At 39.9% G+C, this 12,612-nt stretch overlaps 1 protein-coding gene across 1 annotated transcript in view; it reads right to left on the bottom strand.

Annotated features, from left to right (window-relative positions):
- The window catches only part of LOC117414546 (MANSC domain-containing protein 4-like), a 28,936-nt gene extending 27,271 nt beyond the window's left edge, over positions 1-1,665 (bottom strand). The window contains exon 1 of the mRNA XM_059027856.1: positions 1,617-1,665. Within this exon, the coding sequence (XP_058883839.1) occupies positions 1,617-1,665 (49 nt within the window). The remainder of the gene's footprint in view (positions 1-1,616) is intronic.
- Positions 1,666-12,612: the final 10,947 nt, after the last annotated feature.

Consider the following 12,612-nt stretch of genomic DNA (forward strand, 5'->3'; position numbering starts at 1 on the left):
TAATAATAATCAAACTGCAAGACATCAAATCAAACTCACACACTCAAAAAAACATCATAAAACTCAATGTGCAATAACAAACCAACAATAAAAATAAACTCAATAATAAATCCACACACTTGCAAAACCCTTGTAGGCTGTGCTAACAACCCAGTCAGCAATCAACACACCCCCCTCTAGATTTCAATAACATACTACAAGCAGACTGCAATAATACTTTATAACGTAATCCTTCAGTTCTAATATCCCACCCCATTAAACTAACATAATTATAATTAATATTTAAAATATAATTTACATGCAGTACTATTCGAAGGGAAAATATCACAACCGCTGAAGGAAGAAGGTTTTGTCTTACTTAGTTTGGTCGGTGAACCTGCACGTCATCTGCGGCAAGTTGAAACAGCCAATTCAGGTCAAGTTCGCTTTTGATACTACATACACCTTCCAAACCACAAACGTCCAGGTTTAACTTTCCAAAATCCGTGGCGTAGTATACCACAAAAAAAACCTCTCGAACCCCTTTCTCTCTTTACTTCTTTCTTTCTTTCTTTCTTTCTTTCTTTCTTTCTTTCTTTCTTTACTTCTCGAGCGGCGCTTAACTCAGCGCTCCCGTTTCGCCTCGCAACCCTATCTCCCATCCTCCTATACCTTTATTTCCCCTCCTAACAAGCAACTAATTTACTTGATTAATTAAAATTATCAAGCCAATACAAAACAGGTGACAGACATTACACTATCCCCTCCCTTCTAAAAGACGCGTCCCTGCGTCTCAGTCTCAAGAAGAAAAAAAAAAGAAAAGAATGTCTCAATCTGTTTTGTACAAAATTCATACATTGACATTCTTCTGAAACCAATCAGCCACAAAGCATACATAGTCTTGTTGCCACACTGGCGGTCGACGCTGCCGACCCGACCTTAACAGTCCACCAGATGGTACTGAGCTATGTCCACCCAATCCTGGGACAGTCAGCCCGCTCCTAGCAGAAGATGGGACCACCAAATCACTACTGCTATGATGCAAGGGAATAGCTGGTCCTCCACTACTCATAGGCAATGACACTACTCCACCACCACTAGGGTACGTCGAAACAACTAGTCCACTATCGCTTGTGGCCAATGGAGTAGGTTCAATACTGCTCATATGCGATGAGACAGGTTCGACGTCATTAAGGTGCCCGAGAACTCCTGATCTCTTGTTGCTTGAGTACGATGGAACAGGTTCTAGGTTGCTAGGGTGCCTGGAAACCACTGGTCTCTTGTTGCTTGAGTGCGATGAAACAGGTTCGAGGTTGCTAGGGTGCCTGGCAACCACTGGTCTCTCGTTGCTTGAGTGCGATGGAACCGGTTCAGAATTACTAGAGTACCTGGAAACCACTGATCTCTCGTGGCTTGAGTGCAATGGAACCGGTTCAAGGTTACTAGGGGGCCTGAAAACCACTGGTCTCTCATTGCTTGAGTGCGATGAAACAGGCAGGTTGTTGTTTGCTCCAAGTAATGAACCCGATTCTACCCCCGGTTGGTAAACCCACCAGGTATTAGGGATATCACCTACTGGCTGCCCGGAAGATCGAGAATGAGAACCAGAGGGTTCCTCGGTTGGGCGACGCCCCAACCTACTTTCTGCCCCTCCTCCAGTAGGCTGGGAATACTGGACCTGATCATCACGGCATGCTTGATTCTGAGAAGCAACAACAGAGTTACTAAAACATGGCTTTAATCTATTATAATGCACCACCCGCATCTGTCCATCATGCCCACTCAGCTGATACAGTTAATCAGATAGCCTTTTATTCACAGTATAAGGTCCCAAAAAATGCTTCCGAAACTTAGGACACTTACCTCTCCTCCGAGCGGTGTTTTTAACCCAGACTTTCTCACCCTCAGAATAGTACTGCATGCTCACCTTCAGGTCATAGAATGTTTTCTGTTTCCCTGAGGCTTTTTCTTGATGACGTTGCACAGCACCATGTACTGAGCGCAGCCTCTCTGCTAGAACCTGCACATATTCTGGGACAGAATTATACTTCTCAGGGCATTCTAAATTCATGAGCAAGTCCACTGGCATAACCACCTCTCGACCAAACAATACGTTATGGGGAGTGAACTTAGTAGTAGCTTGTACACTACTACGGTATGCAAACAGAACATAAGGGAGTAACTCATCACAGTTATTCTCATTCTCATTAGCAAACACTGATAACATGGTTCCTAATGTCCTATTGAATCTCTCTACTAGGCCATCAGACTGGGGATGATATGGGGTAGTACGAGTCTTATGAATCTGTAAAAGATTACAAACTTCCTTAAAAAGTCTACAATCAAAATTTCTACCCTGATCTGTATGAATGGTGCGTGGCGCCCCAAATCGCAATACAAACTGTTCAACCAATACTTTTGCTACAGTACCAGCCTCTTTATCAGGAATTGGGAAAGCTTCTGCCCATTTGGAGAAGTAATCCATGATTACTAAAATATGGCGATGGCCACTAGAGGTAGTTGGGAGAGGCCCTACTAGATCTATAGCCACTTTCTCAAAGGGGCGAAAAGCTTGAACAGGGCACATTGGAGCACGTGGGGCAGTACCTGTAGTTTTAAAAATGTTACATGCTTCACATTTTCCCACCCAGCCCTCTATATCCTTCACCCAACCCGGCCAATAGGACCGTTCCCTAACCTTCTCCTTCAATTTTGCAATCCCCAAATGACCCCCAGTAATACTATCGTGGAGAGACCGCAAGGCCACCGGTATTAATGACCTTGGTAATACAACCCGGTACTCAGAAGCCAATTGATTAGGATCTCCCAAACATCTCTTTAGGATGCCATCTTGTATAATCAGTTGTCCCAACACCCCAAGGAACCTTCCCAGCTCAGGATGATCTTGCAACTCTGGGCGCAGTTCTCTGCGTTCATTCTTCCACTTAAAGAGTTTGCACAAATCAGGGTCAGCCCTCTGGGCTTCTTGAACATCTCCTGTATCTTGGTTTGCTTGCAAAGCCTCATCCAGTTGGATTACACAAGCTGGGGCAACAATGGCCTCTAATGGTCGACGCGACAACGCATCTGCATTTTGGTGAAGACGCCCTGGGCAATGTATAATTGAGTAGTGAAAGGGTGCTAATCGTTCCAGCCACCGTGCCAATTGGCCAGGCTCTTTAAAATTATGCAACCATCGCAATGACCCATGATCAGTTCGCAAAATAAACTCCTTCCCTAGCAAGAAGTGTCGAAAATACTCACAAAAAGTCACTACAGCTAGCAGCTCCTTCTTGGTAGTAGCATAATTGCGTTCCTGTTTGGTCCAGGCACGGCTAGCATAAGCTATCACTCTTTCATGACCTCCATCCATCTGGGATAGCACCGCTCCAATGCCCATATTGCTAGCGTCGGTATCCAACAGGAACTGCTTGTTCATTTCAGGATATGCCAGGACAGGGGAGTGGGTCAAGCATTGCTTCAGTTCATCAAAAGCTTGTTGACAGTTCTTAGTCCACTCAAACTTTGCACCCTTGTCAGTTAGTCGATGTAAAGGACGGGCTTTAGCAGCAAATTCCGCGACAAAACGCCTGTAATACGACGCTAAACCAAGAAAACTCCTTACATCAGTGGAGTTTCTCGGTACAGGCCAAGATTGAATAGCGTCAACTTTGCTTGGGTCAGCTGAAATCCCTTTTCCTGATATGACATGCCCCAAGTATTTGACTTCAGAAGCAAATAACTGACACTTGCTTGGCTTGACCTTCAAGTTAGCTTGCTTCAGGCTCCCAAGTACTTCCCCCAAACGCGCCAGGTGTTCCTCAAAAGTCCGACTGAAAACGATGATATTGTCCAAATAGACCAAACACTTGGTCCACTGTAAATCAGCCAGCACAAGCTCCATCAACTGTTGGAACGTGCTCGGGGCGTTGCAGAGGCCAAAAGGCAAGACGTTAAATTCATACAAGCCGTACCTAGTGGAGAAGGCAGTCTTCTCCCGATCATGGGGGTTCATCTCGACTTGCCAGTAACCACTGGCCAAGTCGAGAGTTGAAAGCCATTGTGCTCCGGCCAAAGTATCCAGCGTGTCATCTATTCGAGGAAGGGGATATGCATCCTTTACTGTGACCTCGTTCAGCTTCCTATAATCAACACAGAACCGGAGCTTCCCATCCTTCTTCCGCACCAGCACCACTGGAGCCGCCCAGGGGCTGTGTGATGGCCTAATGATGTCACTGTCCAGCATCTCTTGCAGGTGGATATTAACTTCTTCTTGGAGGTGCACCGGCATTCTCCTAGGGCCCATCTTGACAGGTCTAGATGATCCTGTATCGATTTGATGATATATATATCTGACATGCACCTCACTGAACTGTTCTGTGAGGGTCCTTTCGCAGACTAGGATGAAGGCTACTAGCACCGCCCTGCAGATCCAGTGTGCCTAACAGAAGTAGGCCTGTCAAGAGAGCAAAATTTTTATTCTCAGTTTATCTTGGTTGTAATCGCATATTTAATTGATACAATTACTGTGTCCATCTCATTCAAATGTGTTTTATTATTAACAAACATATTATTATAAAAACAGCCCATCATAAAAAAAAAAAAAACCTTTGACCTTATTTCTGGATTCATTTTGTTGGTCCCTCTTTATGGTTTTATATTTATTTACACATTTAGACAGAAAAAACTCTAGCATTTCCTGTTAAATTGTTTGAACCAACTGCTCAATCACAATTCAGTTTATTACTCACCTTTGCATTTCAAATTAAGTGGTATATTTTCTTATACGTTTCCTTTAAAAGGGTATCCGTTATACTCATATTCATAAACTGTTGCTGTTTAAAATATATATCTACAGTGCTCCCTTGCTATAAGCAGGGTCGGATTAACCCATAGCCTAATAAGGCTCATATTTTGTAGGCCCTCCTTTAGGCCCTCCATTCCATATTTAAGTAGCAGCTGAGCAACGGTAGCACGGCCATCGGAGATTTTTTGTCCCATTAGATATTGCTTTGTACAAATCGACGACATTAGCGACATGAATTGTAGCACCCTCGTGATCAGTTAGCAAACTACTCACTTAGTCTTCAGCCTTCACTAGTTGAACACTGTCTCTTCGGCAGTGACCTATTTTTCAAGCCGTTTCAATCTGCCTGTGTTTTTATTTCCTTTATTTTAGTGATCGTGTTTGCTTGCTTCGTTCGATACAGTGCTATTTGTTTATGGTTTATTGTACAGACATTTTACATTCTAAATATTTTATTTAACTGTATTTGTTATCATAATTTTTTAACCTTGTGGCCAGACGAATTGATTCTTTGGAAAGCAATTTAAATTCCCATGTTTTTATTATGTTTATTTTAAGATTTTCGAATCTTTATGTTAAAAGTTAACGATTACTATAATAAATCATTTAATATTTTATGATCTAAAAAAATAAAATCAACACAATTTTCTAATGACTAAATCGCCGGAAAATGCTATGAACAAAAGTTGTAGATCTTGTAAAGTTTAATATTTTACGATATTTACAATTTTTGTGTAGGACTAACCATTTTCAAGAAAGTTGTGATTGAAATTTTCATAGCTGTGTGCATAATACCTGTATCGCCCTTTACATAAAATTGAGTTATTTAAACTTATTTTGTGTACAGAATTTAAAATCTATTGCTAGCAATACCTACTATCATTAAATAGAGATGAGAAAGTACGGTGCAGCATGGTACGCATTTATATTTATATATATATATATATATATATATATATATATATATATATATATATATATATATATATATATATAGTGCCATGAAAAAGTATTTGCCCTCTGTCTGATTTTCTGCATTTTTGCACATTTTTCACATTGAATTTGGTCAGATTTTTTTGTGGGTTGTCGTAGTATATAGAGGGAGTCTGAGAGAAAAAATGACACCAAAGTTTGGTGCTTCTTTCATTTGTTTGGTGTGCAAGGTAATCAAACATGCAATCTTCAGGTGTGAAAAAGTTATTGCCCCCCTAGTTAACGCAACCCAATTAAAGGGATAATTAGGGTCAGCTGTTTGAGTACTTTGGTTAACAACCAGGCCTGATTTGGGCCAGCCCTGCCCAATATAAATCTGACTAACTTTGGCCCTTACCATCAGAGTGAAGTTGTCAGCACACAGGTTCTAGAGGCACATCATGACACGAACAAAAGAAATTCCTGAAGACCTCCGGAAAAACGTTGTTGATGCCTATCAGTATGGAAAGGGTTACAAAGCCATTTCTAAGGCTCTGGGGCTCCACCGAACCACAGTCAGAGCAATATTGTCCAAATGGAGAAAGTTTGGGACAGTAGTGAATCTTCCCACGAGTGGCCGTCCTGCCAAAATCTCTTCAAGAGCAAGGCGTAAAATCGTCCAGGAAGTCACAAAGAACCCTAAAACAACATCCAGGAATCTGCAGGCCTCTCTCGCCTCGGCTAAGGTTTAAGGTCCATGGAACTGTAGCCAACCTGCCTGGGGGCGGCCGCAAGAGGAAAATCGACCCCAGATTGAACAGAAGGATAGTGCGAATGGTAGAAAAAGAACCAAGGATAACTGCCAAAGAGATACAAGCTGAACTCCAAGGTGAAGGTACATCAGTTTCTGATCGCACCATCCGTCGCTTTTTGAGCAAAAGTGGGCTCCATGGAAGAAGACCCAGGAGGACTCCACTTTTGACAGAAAAACATAAAAATGCCAGACTGGAATTTGCTAAAATGCATATTGACAAGCCACAATCCTTCTGGGAGAATGTCCTTTGGACAGATGAGTCAAAACTGGAGCTTTTTGGCAAGTCACATCAGCTCTATGTTCACAGACGAAAAAATGAAGCTTTCAAAGAAAAGAACACCATACCTACAGTGAAACATGGAGGAGGCTCGGTTATGTTTTGGGGCTGCTTTGCTGCCTTGAATCTGTGCAGGGCACAATGAAATCTCAAGGCTATCAAGGCATTCTGGAGCGAAACGTACTGCCCAGTGTCAGAAAGCTCTGTCTCAGTCGCAGGTCATGGGTCCTCCAACAGGATAATGACCCAAAACACACAGCTAAAAGCACCCAAGAATGGATAAGAACAAAACATTGGACTATTCTGAAGTGGCCTTCTATGAGTCCTGATCTGAATCCTATCAAACATCTATGGAAAGAGCTGAAACTTGCAGTCTGGAGAAGGCACCCATCAAACCTGAGACAGCTGGAGCAGTTTGCTCAGGAAGAGTGGGCCAAACTACCTGTTAACAGGTGCAGAAGTCTCATTGAGAGCTACAGAAAACGTTTGATTGCAGTGATTGCCTCTAAAGGTTGTGCAACAAAATATTAGGTTAGCGGTCCCATCATTTTTGTCCATGCCATTTTCATTTGTTTTATTATTTACAATATTATGTTGAATAAAAAATCAAAAGCAAAGTCTGATTTCTATTAAATATGGAATAAACAATGGTGGATGCCAATTACTTTTGTCAGTTTCAAGTTATTTCAGAGAAAATTGTGCATTCTTCGTTTTTTGTGGAGGGGTACCAACAAATTTGAGCACGTCTGTATGCAGACAGATGAATCTATTCAGTCTTGAACAAAGAAGATTATGCGGTGATCTGATTCAAGCTTTCAGAATTCTAAAAGGTATTGACAGTGTCGACCCAGGGGACCTTTTCGACCTGAAAAAAGAAACAAGGACAAGGGGTCACAAATGGAGGTTAGATAAAGGGGAATTCAGAACAGAAAATAGGAGGCACTTTTTTACACACAGAATTGTGAGGGTCTGGAACCAACTCCCCAGTAATGTTGTTGAAACTGAAACCCTGGGATCCTTCAAGAAGCTGCTTGATGAGATTCTGGGATCAATAAGCTACTAACAACCAAACGAGCAAGTTGGGCTGAATTGCCTCCTCTCGTTTGTAAACTTTCTTATGTTCTTTTGTAATAATAAAAAATAATAATTGATCTCTATTCTGCACTATGTAAGAAGTTGTAAGCTGTAAACTATAGTCTGACCTTTCAGGTTAGACATTTTTGGAAAGGTTTTAGAACATAAGAACATAAGAAAGTTTACAAACGAGAGAAGGCAATTCAGACCATCTTGCTCGTTTGGTTGTTATTGATCCCAGAACTCATCAAGCAGCTTCTTGAAGGATCCCAGGGTTTCAGTTTCAACAACATTACTGGGGAGTTGGTTCCAGACCCTCACAATTCTGTGTGTAAAAAAGTGCCTCCTATTTTCTGTTCTGAATGCCCCTTTATCTAATCTCCATTTGTAACCCCTGGTCCTTGTTTCTTTTTTCAGGTCAAAGAAGTCCCATGGGTCGACATTGTCTATACCTTTTAGGATTTTGAATGTTTGAATCAGATCGCCGCGTAGTCTTCTTTGTTCAAGACTGAATAGATTCAATTCTTTTAGTCTGTCTGCATACGACATGCCTTTTAAACCCGGGATAATTCTGGTTGCTCTTCTTTGCACTCTTTTTAGAACAGCAATATCCTTTTTGTAACGAGGTGACCAGAACTGAACACAATATTCTAGGTGAGGTCTTACTAATGCATTGTAAAGTTTTAACATTACTTCCCTTGATTTAAATTCAACACTTCTCAAAATATATCCAAGTATCTTGTTGGCCTTTTTTATAGCTTCCCCACATTGTCTAGATGAAGACATTTCTGAGTCAACATAAACTCCTAGGTCTTTTTCATAGATTCCTTCTTCAATTTCAGTATCTCCCATATGATATTTATAATGCACATTTTTATTGCCTGCATGCAATACTTTACACTTTTCTCTATTAAATTTCATTTGCCATGTCTCTGCCCAGTTCTGAATGCTGTCTAGATCATTTTGAATGACCTTTGCTGCTTATCTACGAGTTTAGTAAATATGATTCAGTGTGCAGTCTGTAAGGATATATAAGCTGTCAAAGGTCAAACACAAGCTGATTTTTGGATACAGCATGATTGGTTTTCTATATGTTTAAAATATTTATTATAACCCAATAAGCACTCTGTAAAGAGTTATAAGCAGTAATTTTATTTATTTATTTATTTTTGGCAAGTTGCCAAGATTCAGTATCCAGCTCTTGAAAGGTCAAAGGTCAATACTAACTATGGACCTATCTGCCCTCTGTAAGAGTTATAGCCATTGAATGTTGGGGGTCTTGGGGGAATTTTAAAAAAGGGCCATAATCTGGCTGTGGAGGAGTTAAAAGTAAAATTCAAAGACATATTTTTATCTAGAATATATAAGAACATAAGAAAGGTTACAAAGGTGTCGGCTTCAACAACATTACTGGGGAGTTGGTTCCAGACCCTCACAATTCTCTGTGTAAAAAAGTGCCTCCTATTTTCTGTTCTGAATTCCCCTTTATCTAATCTCTATTTGTGACCCCTGGTCCTTGTTTCTTTTTTCAGGTCAGAAAAGTCCCCTTGGTCGACATTGTCAATACCTTTTTGAATTTTGAACGCTTGAATCAGATCACCACATAGTCTTCTTTGTTCAAGACTGAACAGATTCAATTATTTGAGCCTGTCTGCATACAACATGCCTTTTAATCCCGGGATAATTCTGGTCGCTTTTCTTTGCTCTCTTTCTTGAGCAGCAATATCGTTTTTGTAACAAGGTGACCAGAACTGAGCACAATATTCTAGATGAGGTCTTACTAATGCATTGTAAAGTTTTAGCATTACTTCCCTTGATTTAAATTCAACACTTCTCACAATATATCCAAGCATCTTGTTGGCCTTTTTTATAGCTTCCCCACATTGTCTAGATGAAGACATTTCTGAGTCAACATAAACTCCTAGGTCTTTTTCATAGATTCCTTCTTCAATTTCAGTATCTCCCATATGATATTTATAATGCACATTTTTATTGCCTATTAAATGTCATTTGCTATGTGTCTGCCCAGTTCTGAATGCTGTCTAGATCATTTTGAATGACCTTTGCTGCTGCAACAGTGTTTGCCACTCCTCCTATTTTTGTGTCGTCTGCAAATTTAACAAGTTTGCTTACTATACCAGAATCTAAATCATTAATGTAGACTAGGAGTAGCAGAGGACCTAATACTGATCCCTGTGGTACACCACTGGTTACCTCGCTCCATTTTGAGGTTTCTCCTCTAATCAGTACTTTCTGTTTTCTACATGTTAACCACTCCCTAATCCATGTGCATGCATTTCCTTGACTCCCTACCACGTTCAGTTTGAGAATTAATTGAGAATTAATCTTATTTGGTTTAACTTGGTCAACTCCTTTTAAGATTTTAAACACTTAAATCAAGCCCCCCCTAATTCTTTTATATTCTAAGCTAAATGAATTAACTTCCATTAACCTGTCTTCATAGCTCCAGGGGATTATGATTTTTTAAAATTTTTATCTATAATATTCACTTAAAGGAAAAATAAAAACAAGAGAAGCACCAAAAGGTTTTTAGCTCAATGAAAAGTGTGTTGATACCATTAATAAAATGTAAGAAAATATTATTGCTTATAACTTTAAAAGCCAGTACAGTAGTCTCTGGCTAAGAGAATGCCCCTTGGGGAGCAAGCAAAGTGTTATTTTAGCTGAAGTGTTCTCTAAGACAGAGCTGACCACTGGACACAATATGCCAAGTCCAATCACCATATGAATCAATAAATACAAATGTATTTATTACTTATGTCATGACGCACGTGCATAAACATATGAAATTAATAGAATAAGTATGAGAAAAGCAGTAGGCAAGCATATATTAATAAACTATAATAATAAACTAACATTGACAAACTAACAAAACACCCCTACATACGATTAAAATGCAGCAGTGACTAACAGTAATTATGAATATGAGAATGAATTTAAACACAGTGGTTATTAACACAGCACCACCCTACCACTTAGTGGTTCCTTTTCTAGAGCTCAGCCTCCACTGGCAGGTTGCCAGTACATGGGTTAGTGGTTCCTTTTCTAGAGCTCAGCCTCCACTGGCAGTGTGGCAGTACGTGGGTTAGTGGTTCCTTTTCTAGAGCTCAGCCTCCACTGGCAGTGTGGCAGTACATGGGTTAGTGGTTCCTTTTCTAGATCAGCAGGTACATCTTGGACAGAAAATACTATTTTCATTGAATAAATATATAGCCTGCAACTAGTTATGCAATTCTTAAAGGCAACACATTAGGGAGTATCTCTAGATTACAAAATGCTTCCGTTCCCTCAATGCCTTTTCCCTCTAGTGGCAAATATCCATTTCTACACTATCACAATACAGAGATACATTAAACACATCAGTCTGGACTTCACAGATTAGAATCTACTAATGCCATCTTGTTGATTCCATGGTGAAACTGGAAAGTAATTTTATACCACTCACTATTTTTATGTTATGTCATAAAAAGTTAGTGACCAGATTTTTTTTTCATGGTGACATCATATTGCACTGCAAATACATTTTATTGCTAAGCATACAGCGTATCATTGAAAACAAACTATGTTTACAAAGAGCTGATATTCACAAAATACTGAAGATTGAACTTTAATCTAATTTTGACTTATTATTTATTTCTTAGCAGACACCCTTATCCAGGGCAACTTACAATTATTACAAGATATCACATTATTTTTACATACAATTACCCATTTATACAGTTGGGTTTTTTTACTGGAGCAATCTAGGTAAAGTACCTTGCTCAAGGGTACAGCAGCAGTGTCCCCCACCTGGGCTTGAACCCACGACCCTCCAGTCAAGAGTCCAGAGCCCTAACCACTACTCCACACTGACTTCAGGTATTTTTTTAACATAGGAATTTCAAAAAGACTTTACAAGACACCGGCTCTGAAGAATGCACTTTTCTCTACACCCAGTTCACCTGACGGAAGTGATGAGCTCCTTACTGCCTTGTAATACATTACCATGCAGTACCTTTAAATGAGTTTGGGGAGCTGCAGCATTCGTAGTGATATCTTATTTATAGAACATGGAAACCTTTATGGCATTAACAAGGTATGTTGTGAAAAACCATGCGTATGGGATTTATTCGTGTTTGTTATCATCACATTCACCCATGACATAAATACTGTAGGTCATGGTTTTTCATGCCATATCCTGCATGTACGGTGGCCCTGAAGTGCAAAACACAAGCAAATAAAATGTTAGCGACATACAATCTAATTCCAAAATAGAAATGGAAAACCTAAGTGGGCGAGTACTAGGTAGTTGAGGGAGAGATGAATAACTTAAGTGATGAATACAAATAGTAAATAATCAAAATATTTTTAGACTAGACAGTTTTACACTCTTGACACCATTTCAGCTTTGCTTAAAATACTATTTTTAATTTTCTGTTCAAATAAAAATAATAATGCAAAAAAAAAAAAAAAACATAGCAAAGACTTCACTTTCCAGGATCACAGTAGTAGAGTGATTGGAACAATCACAGATCAGTTTCCCTCCACTACCAGCACCCGTCCACTTAGGTGTTCCATTTCTATTTTGGAATTAGTGTGTATGTCGCTAACATTTTATTTGCTTCAGGGCCACCCTATATAAGGGATATGTCAAGAAGTAGATGTCAGCTAACTTCTCCTAGAATTACAATACAGTACCTTCTAAAACTGTGTTCTTACCATAGCAAGTTTTGCACCTTTCTCTGTGAA

Source organism: Acipenser ruthenus, chromosome 7, assembly GCF_902713425.1.
Source record: "Acipenser ruthenus chromosome 7, fAciRut3.2 maternal haplotype, whole genome shotgun sequence".
Classification (NCBI taxonomy): domain Eukaryota; kingdom Metazoa; phylum Chordata; class Actinopteri; order Acipenseriformes; family Acipenseridae; genus Acipenser; species Acipenser ruthenus.